Raw genomic sequence first — 21,088 nt, forward strand, 5'->3', positions numbered from 1 at the left:
TGAGGGATGGCTGCAGAGACGAGAAGATGTAGGACAATCCAGACAGAGGGAACAGCATGCTCGAGACAAGCCAGGCATTTCATCGATTGACTCATCGATGTTGAGTTGACATCTTGGAGTCAAGGCCCATGCTCGATAAGTGGACAGTGTGGGAGATGGCGTGACTGTCCAGCCACCTTACAGAACAGAGTGTCCCACTGGGGTCAGACTGTCAAGGCCATGGGCCTGTTTGGCACCCACTCTGAGGACCTGGGAGTTTCTTCTGCAGAAGAGGGCAGCAGAGAGCGCTGGAAGCCGGCAATGTGCGGCTCTGTGGGGAGTGGACTTCTGGAAGGTGAGACCTGCTGATGGAGACACTGCCCAACCCCAGAGGAACCCGGAGCTGCTGCCCTGGGTTCCTGGCTGGAAGCCACTTCTAGGAGCCATTTCTGCCGCTGGTGACAGGACTGGGAACTCAGCAGGGAAGAATAAGTAAGGTTTGGCACTCTTCCTAGAATCCTAGAAGGAAGGTTAGCAATCGGTTGGGCCTGCTCCCTTCTGAGGATCAGAGAAGGTTCTCTGTGGGCACCCCCAGTGAGAGAAACCACCAGCCTCCTGGGCACCTCTCTCAACTAGGAAAGACTGGCTATAGGTCTGTAGATGCCCTGCTCACCCAGATGCCCCATCCTTGGCATCCAGGCAGTGCCGGCTGCTTCTACAAGCACATGGGTGCTCTGTCTCTGCTGACCAAGCATATTTTAGGACAGGTGAAGAAAGCACATGAGTTCACACCACTTTCCTCATCTTCAAAGGGATAATCATTCATGGTTAAAAAACAAAACAGCAGATTGTGAGCAAGAAGAAACTGGACCCTGCCCCATTTCCATGCAACATGGACGATGAAGTCCAGGCCCCCTACATGAAAATCAGAAATGCCTCCCCCTTTCGGATTGGTTCCAAAGCTCTCCATGCTGACACACGTACCCGCCTGCACATACCAGCCACTACACTGGGCACCGCACACACACGGGGCCTGCTACGGTCATTTTCTCATTACGTGCAGGACCTCTGCGAGGTAGGGACTGCTCTCCCTACTCCACAGACAGGGACACTGAGGCTCAGAGAAGCGAAGTTGGGTGGAATCATAGGGCTAAAAGAGCAGAACTGGCTGTCCAGCTCAGCTGTTCGGAAATCCCAACTGGCTCTTCATCATTTTTAATAACTTCCCTGTGATATTCGTACATGTATGAGGGTCCTGTGATGACTGTAACAAACTGTCACAAGTTGAAGGGCTTAAAACAATAGAAATTTATTCTTTTACAGTTCTAGAGGCCAGAAATCTGAAAATCAAGGGCCATGTTCACCCTGGAGGCTCTAGGGAAGATTTTCTTCTTCTTTTCAGCTTCCAGTGGCTGCTGGCATTCCTTGGCTTCTGGCTGCTGCCTCACTCTGATCTCTGCCCCATGTGGTCATGTTGTCTCCTCCTCCATTTCTGTCAGATTTCTCTCTGCCCTTTTTTTTTTTTTTAGATTTTTTTTTTTTTAATTCACTTGAGAGTGCAACCCTAAGCAAAAACCAAGAGTGGGATGCCTCTTTCTTATAGTATATGTGTGACTGTTTTTATTTATTTTAAGATTTTATTTATTTATTCATGAGAGACAGAGAGAGAGAGAGAGGCAGAGACACAAGCAGAGGGAAAAGCAGGCTCCATGCAGGGAGCCTGACATGGGACTTGATCCCAGGTCTCCAGGATCACGCCCTGGGCTGAAGGCAGGCGCTAAACCGCTGAGCCACCAGGGCTACCCTGTGACTGTTTTTAGAGCTCACCTAGATAACACGGATAATCTCCCTATGTTCAGATCCTTAATCACACGTGCAAAGACTCTTGTTTCAGTAGAGGAACATTCACAGGTCCCGGGATTAGGACACGAATATCCTCAGGAGGCATTTCCAGCCTACCACATTTGCCCATTCCTTCCTTAATTCCTTCACAGACCTGGATTGTGTGTGTTGGGCACTGTGCTAGGAGCTGGGAGCTAGAGAATCGAGAAAGGACACAGTCCCTGCCCTCAAGGACCTTTCATACCCATTCCCAACTGCTCTTGTGATAACAGGAGAAGACACAAGGACAGTCACTTACTACCTGGGCACTGACATTTACATATATTAACCCACCTGACCCTCATGACAGCCTTATCCCCATTGACAGGGTGGCTCCACAGTCTGTATGTGTCACCTGTCTGTACAGAATGCTACAGGAGTAGAGGGGAGAAGCGGTCAAGATGAGGGAGGGTATAGTCAGGGAAGGTTTCCTGCAAGAGGTACCATGCCACTTCCAGGGAATCTGGAAGAACAGGAGTTGGCCAAAGGAAGTGGCTTGGGGGAGGAGTAGGATTGAGGAGGCACCCCAAGCAGAGGGAGGCAGGAGGAAGCTGGGATGCTCCAGGACAGGGGTGAGAAGAGACTGGAGATGGGAGAGGCTGAAGCCTGTTGAGGCTTCTCCCTAGAGAATGGGCTGGAATCCCATTGTTCCTTCCATGTGTATTTCCCAGATGTGCTTGGTGAGGCAGCTGTTGAAAATCACCTGGGGAATTGGGTCACCTGGAAGAAGGGGAGGAGAGGAGAGAGGCTCTGAGTCTTCTTGCTCACTGCTCCCCCAAAGGGGCCTCATGCTCCCCTGGGGCAAGCCCCTCCACTCTGAGGTTCCAGCTCTGGCACGGCTACTCTCTTGCCGGAGCTGCTGGAGCTGCACTTGGAGCTCTTTGACCAAGGACTTGGGAGCTCTGGGACTCTGGTCCCAGGTCTGCCTCCAGCCACCCGGGGTCTCCTAGTCTGGGCCCTCAGTGCAGGTCACATGTGTCATGACTGCCCAGTTATCAATTTGGCAAGGACAGGACTGTAGCTGCTCTTTTTTTCTGTCCCCCCAGCATGCCCCTACAAATAGGCACTTGACAGAAGGAATGTGACAACACAGAGGGCATGCCTGCAACGTCTTGCTGGCCCCAGTGACAGTGCTGAGCCACAGACCCAGTCCTCAGGTGGCGGAGGCAGGCGTCCATCAAACCATCACCCAACGGAGGTAAAGCTGCAGACGGACACTGGTTGAGGAGAGTCAAGGGTCAGGGAGGGCTCCCCTGAGAAAAGGAGCTTTTGAATTTGGTGTGACCTTGTCTTTGAGGAGAAGAACCACAAATCTGACTGTGGGCTTTGGGCTTGGTTCACCTGGGATTTGTTCATGCTCAGATCTGAGCCCCCCACCCCTGCACCCCAGCTGAACTGGGTGAGGTGTCTGCGTTTCCTGGTCCCCCAGTTAGGGGATGTGATGCCAGAAAGGGCTCTGACAGCCATTTCTGCAGCTTCCCACAGACAATAGCCCCAGCTCCTGTTCATCTCCTTTCTGGGTGAGCCTCTTTGGTGAGAGAAAATGGGCAGGCGGACTTGGACGAACTCACAAGAGGGTTCCAGGGGCAGGCAGCAGCCCCAGCTGCTATACGCCTACCTCCCTGCCCGCAGGCTCACTGGACCTCCTGCAGCTAATATGCACAGGTTAGTGCTAATCTTTGGCCTACAGCAGGTACTGTACTGTACTCTGCAGCAGGTACTGCATTACCCCCATTGTACAGACATGGAAACTGAGACTCAAAGTATCTTGCTGAGGAGCATCCAGCTGGCACAGAAGCCCACACTCTTCCCAGAACCAGCCCCATCCCCAACCTCTAACCCTACCCCATGACCTCCCAGTTTGGACTTTCACTGCATCTTGAACGCTCCAATCCTCAAACTCCCAAGCCTCTCTTCTCAGGAGGGGCTTGCAGAGGAATTCAAGTATCAAGGGGGTGGGGAGGGCAGATAAAGGCCACACCCACCCCTGGAACTGGGGCTGCACAGAGGAAGAATGTGGCCCAGTATTCCAGAAGCCACATGTAGCCCCATTCAAAGCTGAGCAGGAAGACCAGAGGCCAGGGAAGAGAGGTTCCTCACCGCCCACTCCAGACCCCCTGCCTGGGTCTCCACCCTGCTCTTGGCTCCCGTAGGTACTGGGCTGGGGCTTCCTAGGGACCCACCCTTGGCTGGAGATGGGGGACAAGAAGATGCTGAAGACACATCTGTCCTGATGGGTTTTCCAGCATGCTGGGGGAGATGGGCACCCCTCCGCCTCAGAATTATACAACTAACTAGGCATCTGGACGAAGGCAACTGAACTCAGTACTTCAGACTAGCAGGCAAGATGTGTGCCATCAGGGAGGGCTTCCTGGGTGAGTTCTCTTGACCGAGCGAGCGGGAAAGCTAAGCGGGAGTGGACTCAGCGGAGGCCTGCATTTGGGTTGGGGACAACCGGAGCCACAGGGGCCCGGCATGCCCAAACAGCAAGGCGGAGGGGGGAGAGGGGACAGGCGGGATCCTGCAGGGCCCCGGCCCTCGGGGTCAGCATAGGAGCCCCGGTGGAGGCTCGGCTGAGTGCTAGCTGGGGGAGGCTCAGGTCCGGGTGTGCAGGTGCTGTGGGTCCTCGGGGACGAGGCTGGGGCCTCCGGGGCTGCCACTCAGGGTGGGAGTGGAAACCTTCCTAAGTGAGCTGTTGGGTGTCCCTGGGCCCTGCAATAAGCACACCGAGTTGCCTTGTGTTCCCTTCCTCCGGCCCGCCCCGGGCCTCCTCTCCACCTCCTCGGTCCCGAGTGTCCAGAAGCGTCCAGGTGTGCCTGGCCCGGAGTCTCACGCGCTGGGCGGCCGAGGGTAGGAAGGTCCACCTCTCTGGGTCCCCGCGTCCTCGGACGAGTGTCACAGTCACGCTCGCGTCGGAGGCTCGCAGCGCCTGCGGGGCGCGGGGGGGGCGCGGGGGGCGGGGCGTCGAGGACCGCGGGGGGGGCGCGGGGGGCGGGGCGTCGAGGACCGCGGGGGGGGCGCAGGGGAGCGGGGCGGGGCGTCGAGGACCGCGGGGGGGGCGCGGGGGGGCGGGGCGCCGAGGGCCGCGGGGGGCGGGGCGTCGAGGACCGCGGGGGGGGGGCGCAGGGGAGCGGGGCGGGGCGTCGAGGACCGCGGGGGGGGCGCGGGGGGGCGGGGCGTCGGGGGGCGCGGGGGGGCGGGCGTGGAGGACCGCGGGGGGGGGGCGCAGGGGTGCGGGGCTCCGAGGGCCGCGGGGCGGGGCGCGGGGGCGGGGCGTGGAGGACCGCGGGGGGGCGCAGGGGGGGCGGGGCGTCGAGGGCCGCGGGGCGGGGCGTGGAGGACCGCGGGGGGCGCGGGGGGCGCGGGGGGGCGGGGCGTCGAGGGCCGCGGGGCGGGGCGCGGGGGGCGGGGCGTGGAGGACCGCGGGGGGGGCGCGGGGGGGCGCGGGGGGGCGCGGGGGGGCGGGGCGCCGAGGGCCGCGGGGGGGCGCCGAGGGCCGCGGGGGGGGGCGGCGGGGGGGTCGCGGGGGCTGCCGCGGGCCCCGCGCCTCGCCTCGCCTCGCCTCTGCCTTGCCGAGAGGGCGGGGCCTCGGTGCGGGGGGGTTTCCGGGCGCCGGCCGCGCGCCCCCCTCCGGTTTTCGGGGGCCCGCGGGAGAGCGAGGCGGCTGAGGCGGCTGAGGCGGCTGGGCGGGGTCGGCCCGGCCCGGGGGAGCGCGGCGGCTTTTGTCTGCAGCCTCCGCGCCGCCGCCCCTCCCCGCCCGCCCGCCCGCCCGCCCGGAGCGCGGGGCTGCGGCGCGGCTGACACGGCTCGGCCGCCGGCGGGCGGAGGCTGCGCGTGGCGGCGGCGCGCGGGCGGCGGGCGGCGGGCGGCGGCGATGGCGGCGGCGGCGCGGGGCGGGCTGCGGCGGGCGCGGCGGGCGGCGCGGGGCTCGGGCTAGCCGCGGGGCCGGCCGGATGGCGGGCGGCGCGGGCTGGGCGGGCGCCCCCGCGGCTCTGCTGCGCTCCGTGCGCCGCCTGCGCGAGGTGTTCGAGGTGTGCGGCCGCGACCCCGACGGCTTCCTGCGCGTGGAGCGCGTCGCGGCGCTGGGGCTGCGCTTCGGCCAGGGCGAGGAGGTAAGGGCGCCGCGCGCCGTCCCCGGGCTGGGACCCGCCGCCCCCGCCGCGCCCGCGGCAGCCCAGGGCCCTCCCAGCCCACCTCCCCTCCCCCGCACTGCACTGCGGAGCCCCGGCGCCTGGGTGCGTGGGAACCGAATTCCAGGACGCGGGGGGGGGGGGCGGGGGGCGCCCCGCTGGGCCCAGCCGGGGTCGGGGGCCAACGAGGAGCGCTCTGCGGCCTGGCAGCGCCCACCCTGCGCACGCACTCGGAAGGGGGTGACACGTGCTGGCCCCTCACGGCCCGGGGCAGGCCTCAGGCGCCGGTAGCTGCGGCAGGCCAGCCAGGGCCAAGCTGGCGGAGGGCAGCCGAGCAGTGTCTCCTGCGGTCGGCCCGCGTCTGTCTGGGGAAAGCAGTTCCGTTGGTTGTTAGCAGGGCAAGCATCAGAGGGTGGGTGTTGCCAGTGGGGTGGGAAGAGGAATATCAGTAAATGCCCCCTCGGCCATGGCCATGGGCACGGGGACTGGTGACTGTGTCTGGGTGGAAAGGCAGGGGACCCACCTGGCAGGAGAGCATCCATCCCCAGCCTCCTGTCACTGCCCGCTCTGACCCGCCCAGGGCTTTCTCCTAGTGAGTTAAGGCCACCTAAGGCCTCAGGCTCCACATGGGAAGCAGGGGGGCTGAGGGCCTCAGGTGGGCCAGTGGTTCACATTCTGTCCCTGGGGACCCCAGGCCTAGCATTCTGGATTGTGGGAGAAACCTTGACGTGGTTAGGTTGGACCCTTGCCTCTCTGTCACCTGGCAAGGGGGAGATGATAGATGATCATCTCTCCTTAGCACTTGGGCATGGCGAGGATTTGGGAGCAGTAGGTGGAAGAGGATGAGGCAGGTATCAAGTTTAAGAACCCAGATTCCCCATCCCAGGAAACTCAGTGCTGTGGTTCCTGTTGGAGCCCACACTTCCTGCAGCCATCATGATCCTTCTCCTTCCCCTAAGGCCAGCCAAGCCCCTCACCCTCACCAGTGGCTCCCTCTGAGATCAGCTGAGCAGCCCCTTAGCATAGGGAGAGCCCCAGCACACGGGACACAAGGCACAGCACCTGCCTCGCTCTGCTAGAACCTGGAGTTCCAGAACAGCAAAGCAGTTCTTCCAGCAATCTGTGCAGGAAACCACCTGAGCCCCCAGCAAGTGTCCTCACTTTACTCCCGAGGTGGATAGCTGCTGTTGTTAGAACCTTCTCCCTCCTGCACTCTCAGAGCCAAACCTGTTTGTTACATAGTCGGCGCGATTCTGCAAAGGGACTCTCCTGGGTCTCTCTTCTATGTGACAGGCTTTAAATATTTGAAAAGAGCACTCCTGTCCCCTTTACTGCTTCCCATCCACTCCTTCCCATCTTTACTTCTCTGGGTCGAATACCCTCTATTCCTGAAGCGCCAGCCATTTCCATATGACCTGGCAGAGGGGCCAAATCTGTGGCTTATGGCGGTGGAGCCGCCCTAGTAATAACACAGAGGCCCTGAGTCAGGAGCACCCCCCCACCCAGGGATGGCTCCAACCCCAGCAGCTGACACACATGCAGGTGATTCAAGGTGAGGCTGCCTTTTGCGTGGTGTACCACACTTTTCTTTCATATTGACTTTATGGCCACCAAAACCCCCAAGGATCTTTCTTAGAAACCTCTGCCAAACCAGGATTCCCCTCAATCCTGGAGAAAGGTTAGTGATTTCTTTCCTTTGACAGCATCATCTTATATTATTACAGAAGCAGTTTATAATCACTGTAGGAAGTTAGAAATATGGGCAAGCAAAAATAAAAGTATTATGTTCCATCTCCCAGGCAGATCTGCTGTAACACCTTGGTCACATCCTTCCAGAACTATTTCTATGCTTATATGTAGATCTCCCTCATAAAATGAGATCATGCTGTGCATACTGTTTTGTAACCTGATTTTTTTTTCCAGTAAATGATCATCACTTTCTGCTTCAGTAAATTTTCATCTCATTTAATATGCAGACCGTATTCACATTTCCCTGTTTGGCCCCAAAATGTCGATTTTTACTGTTTTGTTTAAACCAGTTTCCTGTCTAGAACTGTGCAGTGCGTCAGTTGTCATGACCCATAGGTCTCTCTGTTCTAATGCAGTTCCTTTTTAAGAAAAAAAAATTTTAATGATCCTGACTTGTTGAGATCAGGCCTTTTATCTGTGTCAGTGATTTCTTGAATCAAAATCTGTTACTTGGCCCTTATTCCTATTAAATTTCATCTTGTTCATTTTGCCTCCTGGTAATAGACGATAGAGAAAATTTAAGATCCCATCTCTAGCACTCTCAGCCACTATCCTGCCTGCAGGTTGGAAAAGCAGGTGTTTTGTCTGAATCCACAGGCTGATTGCAAACACAGGGCAGGACCACGGACAGGGCCTAGTAGAGGCAGCTCTATTCACGCTGTATTGTTGATGGAGACCCACAGACAAACATTTTGCTTCCCTACTCACTATACATTACAATGGAGGAAAGTCATTTCTCTACAGGTAGGGATCCCTTCAAAACTCTACGTGCTTGGACAATTTCTATTTTATTTGTTCAAAAATCAGGTGGAGACCTAGATTTCCCAACCCACTAGTGCTCAAGGCTGGATAACTGTTGTTTGTTAGATATGGGGTTCAGAAAACTTCTCAGGGCTGGTTACCCACATTTTACCAACTATCCTCAACACCAAGGATGCCAGAATCCTTTGCAGAAATCAAAATTTGCTACTAGATTGCAAAGTATAAAATAACCATGAGGTCATACTAATATAAATAAATGATTAAATGAATGAATGAACAAATGCATACTAGGAGCATTTCCCATACAGAAGTAATTTATAATTAATAATAAATAACTTCCTCATCAAAGACGTAGAGCATAACTCCCCACCCCTTAAGCGAAGTGTCAGACGTGCGTAGTGACTGCCTTCTAAAGGGGAAGGAGTGAGTTTCCAGCAGAGAAGCCTGAGAAGCACTGCCTCAGCCACACGATCAAGGTCAACATCAACAGTGATAAGTCAGATAGATCATGTGTACCCTTGATGTGATGTCATAAGAGGCACTTTACCTCACTGGTCTTCCTCCTTGAGCCCATAACCACAGTCTAGTCATGAGAAAAATATCAGACAAACCCCAACCGAGGGATCTTCTGCAAAACACCTAATTGGTATTCCTCAAATTTGTCAAGGTCATCAAAACCAGGGGAAGTGTGAGAAACTGTCACAGCTAAGCACAGCCTATGGAGACACGGCAACTAAATAATGTAGACAGGATCCTGGAACAAGAACAGGACATTAGGTAAAAACTAAGGAAGTCTGAATAAAGTATGCACTTGAATTAGTAATGATATTATGTATATATAAGGTTGGCCTCTGACACCCCCCTGATTTATTATTAGCTTAGGAATCATAGTAGAAAAGAGAAGAGAGAAAATTTGATGAAAATATGAGTACCTGAAATTGCAACACAAAGGCTGACCTTTTGAAGAATGTGAAGATGGGGGGAAACACCCCTGTCCAAACCCTGAAAGTCATTAGTATGTGGGAGCAGACAATGACAAGACCATGTTGACTTCTTATGTCTTTTTTTTTTTTCTAACCTTTCTCAGCCTCTGTTTGCTCATCCATAGAGTGGCAATGATAATAGTCCCCATTCCACTGGGTCATCATGGGGCTTGAACCAGCTCCTATATGTCACATACATAGTCCAGGGTCGCCGAGTAGGCACACTGTCAGGACTGCTCCTGCACTTGTTATGATTGTCTTCTAAAACCTGCAAGCACCTTTGTGAGGCTGTTCTGGGCCAGGGGTTTTCTGGGGTTGAGGTCAAGGTCTGTGACTTGCTCTTGCACCACAAGGTCTGTGGTGCTCTCAGCTCAGAGCTGCCAGCCCCTCTTGTAGCCTTTCAGCAGTCTGGGGATGGAAGACCTTCAGAGCAGCCAGAGGTGGGCCACATGCTTGTCCTCTTTCCAGTTTGAAGACCATCCTTCCTGCTAGAAAAATTGCAAACAAAAGTAGTTGAGTGTCATCTCTGCCATCTGTTAACAAAGCAACAGCTCCCCTGAGCAGGGGGCCTGTCCTTCCCACTGGGAATGAGGCATTCATGTCCCCCACAGGTGCGGCTGGAGCTTGGGAGGTAGGGAAGTGATAGCAAGATCAGGAAAGCCTCAGCCATTCTCTGTAGAAGATTGGATGTGTGTTTGGGAACAGAGGCTGGCTCTAGCAGGAGACTATGACATACAGTCAGAGAGGAGGAAGGTCTGGACTTGAGCAGCACTGGCGGATGGAGTCAGCAGGGGCCCAAAAGGCCTGCAAAGCCCCAACAAGTCACTCCTAGACAATGCAGTTCAAGGCATTATTGGTGAACAGGTGGCCTCTATGTGTCCCAGCTTAATGGGGACATGCTAGAGATGACCGAGCTGACAAAACAAAGGGGAAAGGCTTAAGCCCTGAGATTTGAAGACAAGGTCAGTTTGCCTGTGGGAAGGGGGAACAGAACAAGAGTGAAAGACCTCTTTTCTGCACTTCTGCTCCTGCTGGGTGCTCCCTAGAGGGTGCAGTCCCTCAAGCATAGGGGTGAGTGCAAGGTACCACGCTCCAGGGCTGGGGGTGGGTGGTGCAAGCCCTAGCTGGGATGCAACACCCTCTGGCCTCTGACCTGCCCGCACCACAGCCTGGCTGTGCTGGGAGAAGGGCTGTGTGATGAAAGCCCATGGGGTCTGGCCCATCTTGTTGGACATTCTTGAAGTGTCCTGAATCCATATGGCACACCCCTCTAGGTTATAGCTTTCTTCCCAAGATACTGGGTTCTAGAAAAGATGAAAGCTCCAGGGAGTGTAAGACTTGGTTGCAGGCAGATGCCTGGTGCCTCCCTGTTGAGATCTGAATGAGGGAATAGAATCAGGCCTTCCAAACAGCAAGACATGCCCCCGAAGCAGTTTCTGTGGCTGGAGGAAGATCTGAGCTACCAGTGGGTGCTGGGCTGTCCCCCTGTGAAGTAGGACTTGCCCCCCTTTCACAGGTGGGTGCCCCAGGGCTCAGAATTACCAGCCTGGGTGGGCAGAGTGGATATTATACCTGGCCCCAACTCCAAGGCCCAGGAATGTTCCCTGGCTTCAGGAAGAGAACCAAAGAGGCAAAGAAGGCAAAAGGAGGTGGGGTGGTGGAAGCCGGGACAGAGGGAGCAGCGTTTGGCCTGTGGCTGAGGATCTCTCCCTCATGCCTCCCTGGAGTGGTGGGCCTAGAGGGCGAATGCAGGAACCTGGTGGGTGGGGGGCAGATAGCTGAGAAACCAGTCCTCCTCCCGTGGCTTGGGTGGCTCCTCCACCGTCTGCACTGGTCAACAACCCTGTCCGTGGGTCCCTTCCGCGGACTTGGGAAGGGAGGTTCCTCACCTGACCCTGGGGTAAGTGTGTGAAGCCACGGGGCTCCTATGCCTCCTGCTGCAGTGGGCTCTGTGGCCCTTGCAGCCATAAGTCAGTCCCAGCCCCAGCCCTGAGCAGCCCCACCAGTGCAGAAGGAGAGGCTGTCAGTCCCAAGTGACGGTTAGAGCTGGGCCTGCTGGTGGAGGGAGGGATAGGGGACATGCCTGCTGACCTGGAAACAGAATGAATGTCATGAGTGCGTTAACTGCTGTCTATACACACACACACACACACACACACACACACACACACACACACACGATTGGGTGAAGGCCCTGAAATTTTTATAAGTGTAGCCTTAATGGAAATGCCTTTTCATGTAAGCGTTGTCTTTAGATGTTTTCAGGATTAAAAATTTTATTTTTCTTTCCATTAACACCTTGTATGCCTGCTGTATGCCAAAACTCTCCCTGGCACTGGGAGACCAGGGTGGCCTGGAGATGGGAAGGAGACAGGCAAAGGAATGAAAATTACTATCAGTTGGTGTTAGGTACAAAGAAGACACTAGGTACAGAGACGAAACCAAAGGAAGACTTTTGCCCCTTAGAATGACGGGGAGGAGGCCTCTTCTGTCCTGGGGCACATTTTTGTGGAATGAAGTCGGGGACTGGTTGCACCTGCAGATATCTGCAGGTGGCTGACCCTCGCAGAGACAGGAGCAGGCCTGGAGGTTAGAGATGTGCCAGGTGGCCTGTGGCGTGAAGGGAGATGGGCAGGGAGGGAGATCTCTCCAGGCAAGAGATGCTGGAAGCCCGAACAGGGCAGCCGTGGAGGAGGAGGAGGAGTGGCTGAGTGTGGATACTAGAGCCCATGGGAAGTAGAGTGTGAGAGGAGAGAATTTGGAGAATTTGCTGGATGGGGAAGACTGAGGTGGGAGGCGGGTTGGGCAAGAAGTCAGGAGATGCACCTGGCATCCACGTAGAGATGTGTGCCAGCACTGGGTGGATGAGCCCAAGGAATGCGCCTTGGGCCTGCTTCTGCTGGCAGACCCTTGACTGACCTTCTTCCACACTGGCCCTTCTGTCTCACGGCCCCACAACAGAGGAGTTGTTTTGAGGGAAAAACAGAGAACCTGATTAAGGTGTGATTCAGCCCCCTTTAAAAGCCAGGCACAGGTTAGGGCCCCAGGGACTCAGCTGGGCTGGCTTGGGACATCTCAAGCCTTGTGTCTTCCGTCCAGGATGCTGACTGCTTGTCTGTCAGCTTGTCCGTCTCAGAGCTACTCCTTGCCCCCTCCCTGCACAGAGTAGGAACTGGCCAGGGCCATAGTTCGTTGCTTGAATATGCTGTTGACATGACTACTGGCCCTCTCCAGTGGACGCTGACTGAAGCCATCCCCCAATTAGACTGGGGCTCTTTGTACCCTTCTGCTCTATGCTGTTCCCCCACCCCACCCACAGCACCCTCTGATCCTTGGACATCCCCCCCCCCACTGAGGCATACCTTAAGGCCACCAACCTGCCACCCCTGGGGTCACTGCTGAGGGCCCCATTGTTCATAGTTGCACACTCTTGGGGGTGGAGGAACAAAGCAGCTCAGAATGTAGAAATTTGCATACAAGTGATGCAAGAGTAGAGTAAGCCTCCAGGCCGCCAAGTTCCCTTTAGACCTAAGACCCTGAGTCTCACCCATGTCTCACTTGCTGTAGCACAAAACTCAAAGAAGATGTCCAGCTTCCTCCAAAAGCCAGTGTTGATTGCGCATTAGCCTATAGTGGCCATTGTCTCCAGGAACATCTCAATCTAAGACCAATAAATACCTGGACAGGGTAGACAGGTAAATCAGAGGGCTGATTTAAGAGGGGAGTAGGGGTACATTCAGTGCTTGTGTGACTCTGGAACAGCCCTGCCAAGAGCTGAGGACTCACTGCCTCCCTAGGCCAGCCCATTCTGTCCTAACAAGGCTCTGGCTGAGTTCTTTTTCATATAAGTGAGCTAAGATCTGTCCCACGAAGCTCCATCTTTTGCTCATTCTTCCTTCTCCCCATCCATCCAGCCATCTACCTGCATATTTGACAGTGCATCCACTTAAACATCCACTTAGCCAGCCAGCCAGCCATCTATCTGCTCATCCATCCATCTGAACATCTGCCTCCCTGTTGACCCATCTACTCATGCATTTGTTACACATCCATCCATTTGTCCATCCATCTGTTCACTCACCTTTCCACCAGCCTCCCCTGCCCATCCATTCACCATACAAACAGCATTTACCAGTCTCTTCCAGGTCTGAGGCCTAAGCACAGATCCAGGGCTGAGGACTAGAATTTTCAGGGAGTGACATGTGGCTGTTTGTGGAGAAGGTAGAGGAAGGACAGGGAAAGTGAGGGCGAGGGCTGGAGTAGGGGCCAGACGGTGACCTCATGGAGGGCTCAGGAGCTGAGGCTAGCTGGCTGGCTGGCTCCAATGAGTCGTGGATGGGCAGCAGCACCCTAGCACGTGCCTCCCTGCCTTGGAGTTAGCTGGTTTTGATTCCTCACTTCCGACAGTGGCCATTGTGTCTGGACAGGGCTGAGCCCTTACCGTAAGAAGCGAAGGCCTAGATTATTTCAAAGCTGCTTATTAGGATGGATGTACCTGTTTCCTTATCTGGAAAATGGGGGTCATCACCCCATTTGTGGGACTGTCTTGGGAACTGGAGCATGGTGCCTTTCTTCAGGCTACCTATTCCATGATCCTTGTTGGTATCCCTGCTGGTCTCAGTCCTATGCGTGTGCCTCTGACCCCTTTCTGCCTGGTACTCTTCTAGACCTAGACCTCCCTTGTCCAGTGGCTCAGCCTCTAGTGACTTTCCTGTGGACAGGGTGGGTGAAGAAATGATTTGTGCTATCTTCATAGTTCTCATTCTCTTTCATCCTGGAAAAACCCTGAGAACCAGAAAGGTAAAGTGAGTCATCCAGGGTCCCCCAGTAAGTGGAGGAGCTGGGATATGAACCCAGGCCTGTCTGGCTCTAAAGCGGCCTCCTTGGGACACCTGGGTTCAGCAGTTGAGGGTTTGCCTTTGGCTCAGGGCGTGATCCCAGGTCCAGGGATCGAGTCCCACATCAGGCTTCCTGCAAGGAACCTGCTTCTCTCTCTGCCCATGTTTCTCTCTTTCTCTCATGAGTAAATAAATAAGTCTTAAAATAAATAAATAAATGAAGCAGTCTCCTTAGTGCCTCCAGGTTTTTCCAGGGGAGGGGGGGAGAGGGGGAGGATGATCAGGTCTGAGTTTCAGAAATTTGACATTGGAGAAGCCTCAAATATGAGGCTTTGTCTGGCTTTCTAGATCTGGGGTGGCCCGGGTTCAGGAGGTGGAGCAGTACCTGGCTGGAGCCATAATTAGAAATAGGTTTATAATCTGCAGGGTGGCGGCGGGGGGGGGGGCCCTCCAGGTGCCCGTGATGGGCCCCACAGGCCTGGCTGCCCTGGCTGTGATGGAAAGGCAGGTGGCAACAGGAGCTGAGGTTTTAGGGCGGAGAGAGGCTGCCAGCAACCTCACTGCAAATTGTGCATCTCCACTGTTTCATGTGGGTTTCCTCCCAGGCACTCCATCATCCTCCATGGTCTCCAGGCGTGTAGGGCAGGGGCAGGGGGCCAACTCCCAAACGCGACACCCGACAGCACCCTGTCCCCATTCTCTGGGCTCCTTCGTCATCTTGGTCCATGCTGCAGGCCCTTCCCGGCCACGAAGGCCCTGCAGCCTCAGCCAGCCTTGACCTCCTTTTGCTCCCCGTGCCTCCACCTCCCCCAGCATCTCAGTTCAGGCCAGGCTGCAGTAATACTTTGTCAGGGCGCTGGCTTCAGGCACACTTGGTCTGAGAAGGTGGCTCTGCCACCTTCTAGCTGTGTGAATCAATGTTACATAACCTCTCAGGTGGCTCAGCCTCACCTGTAAGGCAGGGATAATATTAGCAAGCTCTTAACGCCACGTGTGACACAGATTAAGTGTCATAGATATTTGTTAATATCACTATGTCAGGTTTGGGGCTAGAGGGCATACAGCTGGTTAGGACAGGGCTCCTTCCCTGAGGGGCTCACCCTGGGAGTGGGTATAGCGGGGATGTTCTAAGAGGGAAGTCGGGGCTCACCTCTGTGCCCCGGGCAGCACTGGAGACTTGTCCAGGTGGCTTGGGTGCCAAGACAGGAGACTCACTCTGCCTGGGGAGGGGAACGCCTCCCAGGGCTGACGGTGGAGTCTTAAACAGGGTCGACCAGGGCAGAGGGAAAGGATGGCTATGCCAGAAGAGAGACCCGCGGGGCAGGAGGGATGGCAGGTAGGAGAGGGAGAGAGCTGCCAGGCAGGTGGAGGACAGATGGGGAGGTGGCTGGATAAGACATCGAAAGGGTTGAAGCAAAATGATAACGTGGCTCCACTGTGTTTTAGACAAACCCGCCTGGCAGTCCTGTGGGGCTGGGGGAAAAGAGGCTGACATGGAGACCACTGCCCTGGTGCAGGGGCAGAAAGAAGTGGGTGAGGCGACAGAGGAGTGAAGGGTCAGAGGGTGGCTTCCGGGCCATCCACTGGACTTCACAGCACTGTGCTCGATGAGTACAGGAGAGGGCATCATGTCACAAGTGTCCTGTGCTCCCCACTTAGGTGGCTGGGTGATAGGGCCTGAGCCCAGCTCGAAGATGTCTACCCACCTGCACAGCTCACGAGGCCTGCCCTCATGCTCAAGGATCCCTCCCAGGACAGCTGCTTTTTATTTCAAAAACAAGAAAGTTCCAAATATTATCAATTTATAACAACTCTATAGAACAAGAAAGCTAACCAGCACCAAATGGTATTTTTATGCCTTAATATCCACACTGTGTCTTTGGCAGTGACCCACATGTGGTTATGTCCAGAGTGTATGAGCTGTATGGCCTCTAGAGGTACCTGGGCTGGCTGGTCAGCCCCTAGCCCCTGAGCTGGTAGGGGGAGGGTAGAGCCCAAAGGAAGCTTTGTTCCTGGATGATGCCCCAAGAGAGTGGAGTTGGGGGTGCTTGGGGGAAGAGTCCTGGGCCCTCCCCATAAGCCTTCTACCTGCACTGCACACTGGGCTGGCCTCCCTCAGTAACACTCACTATCGCCAAGGTCCCAGCCTGCCTGAGCTCTGTTCCTAGCCTGCTGCCTGGCTGCCAACTAGAGGACTGGCCTCTGCTGTGGGCTTCTCAAAACCTTGACCCCGAGTGGGTAGTGCCGGGAGATATCTGCTGCCATGTCCTAGACACTGAGTGGGTAAGTCAAGAGCCTATTTGCCCATTCATCTGAGGAGAGGTATTGGGCTTCTGGCTGCCCTTGGTGGGGCCATCCAATGGTCTGGTCGTCGGCTTCTTCCTATCTGTCCCCTCCCCACCTCTGATATGATTTGCCTGAGGCATGAGGGTACCTGTTTCTCCACATCTCCAACAACACTGAGTATTATTTTAAATTTGTTTCTGCCAGCTTGATAGATGTATAATATGTAATAGTATCTCAAACTTGGTTACATTTTCATTTTTGATCACTGATGAGAGTTTGCATTTTTCCCCTGTTGCTATTTGTTCTTGGTATTTCTGCATAAACTGTTGTATCCATCCCTTCTGAGCACTAATCAAGAGGAACTTTTGTTTTGATCTTTATATATATATATATATATATATATATATATATATATATATTTTATGATAGGCACACAGTGAGAGAGAGAGAGGCAGAGACATAGGCAGAGGGAGAAGCAGGCCCCATGCACCGGGAGCCCGACGTGGGATTCGATCCCGGGTCTCCAGGATCGCGCCCTGGGTCAAAGGCAGGCGCTAAACTGCTGCGCCACCCAGGGATCCCCTGATCTTTATATTTTTTTAATTGGTTCTTTATATTTTTTCAGAACTGCTTGTCATTTTCTATTCTTATACTTGCCTCCCTTTTGTATTTGTTGATCACATTTTATTACTTGAAAATTTTCCTACATTTGAATATTTCTTCTTTCAATGATATCATGTCTGCTTTATTTCTAATTATATGTATCATTTTCATAGTAGTGTAGGGGCCAAGGGCAGGCCACCTCAGAATGGACCACTTTGGAGTGAAGGTTATTTTGAGTTAAAAAAAAAAAAATCAAAACCCAGCAGATTCAGGAAAAACTCTTTACCTCCCCCTGACTGCCTAAAATAAATTGAGATAGAGGACCTGCTCTGTCACCTAGTTAACTACATTACGATATGAACTGGGTATGGTAGACAGGGAGGAACCTGGCAAGGCCTGTTTAATCAAAGTCCTCTGAGTCTCATTGGTTCTAAGTGGCCCCAACATTTGTTTACCAAACATGTATTCTTTTTCATCTTCCTGTGGTTTTCATTCCTTCCCTTTGAAGCCCCAGACGCCTACCCCCTTCTGCTCAGTTCAGGATGACCATATACCTCATTTTGCCTGACTGTCTTTGGAATTTCCACATCTGTGTGGGCTCCCCATAAATATGAAATGAAATCTGATTTTCTCCTGTTAATCTGTCATGTCAATTTGATTCTTAGTCCAGCCAGAAGGACCTCGAAGGACAAAGGAAATTCTTCCTCCCCAATGGTAGTTAGGAACTTATTTCCTATCTCTAGCAAGAATAAATGAGCTGTTTTCTTTCCAAAGCATCCCCCCCCCATTTGTAAAAATATTTAACTTTAACCCACTTGGAATTTATTTTTTTTTAAGATTTTATTTATTTGAGAGAAAGGGAAAGCATGAGAAGAGAGAGGGGCAGAGGAAGAAGCAGGCTCCCTGCTGAGCAGGCTCCATCCCAGGATCCCTAAGATCATGGCCCAGGCCAAAGGCAGAAGCTTAACTGACTGAGCCACCCAGGCACCGCCTCCCAAGTTGGAATTTATTTTGAAGTTCATCCAACATTCAGTTCTATTAATATTTTAAATTTATTTCTAAACTAGAACTGAATTCCATTAGTTTTTTCCTTTTCTGTTTTTTTCTCACCCTTTATATTCAAAAGGAAAAGTTAAAGAATATGATGAACACCAGATATACTAGATTCTAGATTCATCAGCTCTTACCATTTGGCCACATACACTTTCTTTTACTCTATCGGTAATTATCCATCTATAACTTATCTTCTTCGGTGTTGTTTTGTTTCACAGAAGCATTTTAAGTAAGTGATGACATCTTGACAGTTCCCCCATAAACACTTTGGAGTGTAAGAACAGGGACAGTCTCCCACCTAAACAAGTGTCATCATCGTAACTAAGAATTATGTTAATTCAACAGTATCATCTAAGATTCAATCGTATTCCAATTTCCACAGTTGTTCTCAAACTGTCCTTCCTAGCTTCTTTCTCTCTCTCTTTCTCTCCTTTTTTTTGCTTTCTCTTTTGATCCGGGATCCAACCAGGGATCACATATCATATCTGGTTTGTCACATGCCTCTTTCATCTCCTTGAAATTAGAAGTATCTCTGATTTATTTATCTATGTTCTTGGCTTTCACTACATTGACATTTTCTTTCAAGTCCAGGCCGTTGTCCCATATAGTCTGCCCCATAATCTGGATATGTCTGATTGTTTCTTTGCATTTTTGTCAAGGAGAGGTGACAGTGTGGACTTCTCAGAGCATCACATAAGAAGACACGTGACACCAGTTTGTCCCTTTATTGAGTTTAATCACTTGGTTAAGGCTCTGCCTGCCTGACCCCTTCAATATAATATACCTCTTCCCCTTTATAATTAATGAACATTCTAGGGGGCAGTGCTTTGAGACACTGTAAATATTTGATTCCCCAGCAGCTTTTCACGCACTGGCTTTAGCATCCACTGATGTTCCTTGCTGTGTAAATTACATTGGTGGCAGCAAAATGGTGATTTTTTCCAATTCTGTCATTTCTTCTAGAGAGGGCATGTTGTTCGGCAAAGATCTTTCCTTCACCCCCTTTTCTGAATGTCACTATGGACTCACGCATGCTTTTCTTTCCAGGGTGTTATTATAATCCATTACCATCATTCCTATTTTTGATGCTCAGAGATATTTTTGTTTTGTTTTTAATGCAACATAAAATTTTGCTCATTAGCATAAAACATTTTAAAATTGAGACATCAATCATCATTACCTTTAAAAAAAAGCTCTCTGATACTCTTTACCACTTATGGATTTATAAAGCATATAACACATTCTCAAGGTCTTCATTTGGTATTGTTTTTAAATTTATTGTTAGCCATCTTTACTATATGTTTAATTTTCCCAATAGGAGCAAAATATTAACATAAAAATAAATGTCTTACAATTAGGCTAAATTAATGTTTAATATTTAATGTGTTTTGTTACTACTGAAGATGAAATACTTTTTTCCCGTTGATTTTTTTCCTAGCTGCATGTCACTAGCACATAGAATACAATTGATTTTTCTAAATTTATCTCATAACTCATCACTGGTATGTACCCATTTATTACTTTTAGTAATTTTCTGGTTGATTTCTTTGGATTTTCTAAGTAAGCAATCATGTCCTCTTCAGAAAGCAATAATTTTATTATGTCTTCCTTCCCTGTATTTATGACTTCAATTACTTTTGCTTCTAGAAGTAGTTGGAACAGGGGTGGATACGGGAATTGCTCTAACTCAGGAGGGCTTGGGAATGAGGCATGCTAGGATGTTGGCTACATGACCTAGCTGCAAGTTAGGAAAATAGGCTGATAGGTGCCTGGGCTGCAGTTACCCTGGTGGTCTCGCAAGCAGTGCTGCCCAGGCTCCTGTTGCTGTGGGAGGTGGTCTACCTTAGAGGGAAGGGGCTGGCAAGAGGCAGTCAGGTGTTCTTGGCTGTGGATTGGTGGGGGACTCCAGCCTTGAGATGCAGGCAAACCCAGGCAGAAGCAGCACAGCAGGGGGGATGGACAGGCTGAAACTAACTTGCTGCCCACAGAGCACCAAAGAGCTGGCTTTGGGCAGCCAGAAGCAGCAGGTAGGGCTGAGATTGTTCTTTGTGCCCTGCTCTGGTCTTGGAAAAGTTGGTGGAGCCAGTGAGAATAAGGGTTGGTGGGGCTGGCAGAGGCAAGACCCTACTATCCCTTTCTTACTACTCTTTTAACTGGATTGACTGTCCATTACTGCCATTAAATAGGGTGTTAGCCATGGGGTTTAGGCTTGTAATTTTTAGCATGTTAATAAAGACCGCCCTCTCCTTGTCCCATTTTCCTTTCTCTGTTAAATGTGTTCGTGATGTTTACTATTTTCCCAGTTGATGCGAAGAATAGGCCCGGAAGGGGGAATCTTATAGGCCAGTCCTGGTCAGGAGGCCATCCCCAGAGACTGACCCCAAGCTGCCTGGACCAGGAGGGTACAGTTCCCCAAAGGAAAGTCAAAGCACACTCACCTGGTGAGGGGCAAGTGAGGATGTTGGACAGAGAGAGGACAGACTGCAGGGCAACCCAGCCTGCCCAGTGCTCTCCATCCCCAGCCGGCCTGGGAGGAGCAGGAGGGGAGTTTGCTTCTGTATCTCCCTGGGGAAACAGGCTGTAAGGACAGCAGCTGGCTTTTTACCCTGTTCTGCCCCCAGCACCCAGCCTGGCCGGGGCACACAGCAAGGGCACAGTGAGTGTTACTTACACACCTGAGTGAGTAAATAAATAAATTGCAAGGGGACCAGCCCAGAACCCAGGCACCCGGCTCCTACTAGTAGAGCTCCACCCTACAGCTGTTGATTGGTAAGCAAATCCCTCTCTACCTCTGGGGGCTGCGTGATGGTTTGGGGGCCGAAGG

General features: G+C 52.8%; 1 protein-coding gene across 1 annotated transcript in view; it reads left to right on the forward strand.

Annotated features, from left to right (window-relative positions):
- The first annotated feature begins 5,798 nt into the window (after window positions 1-5,798).
- The window catches only part of RAB11FIP4 (RAB11 family interacting protein 4), a 117,024-nt gene continuing 101,734 nt past the window's right edge, over window positions 5,799-21,088 (forward strand). Inside the window, exon 1 of the mRNA XM_041725033.1 lies at window positions 5,799-5,972. Within this exon, the coding sequence (XP_041580967.1) occupies window positions 5,814-5,972 (159 nt within the window). The 5' untranslated portion in view covers window positions 5,799-5,813. The remainder of the gene's footprint in view (window positions 5,973-21,088) is intronic.

The sequence above is a fragment of the Vulpes lagopus genome, chromosome 12, assembly GCF_018345385.1.
Source record: "Vulpes lagopus strain Blue_001 chromosome 12, ASM1834538v1, whole genome shotgun sequence".
Taxonomy (NCBI): Eukaryota; Metazoa; Chordata; class Mammalia; order Carnivora; family Canidae; genus Vulpes; species Vulpes lagopus.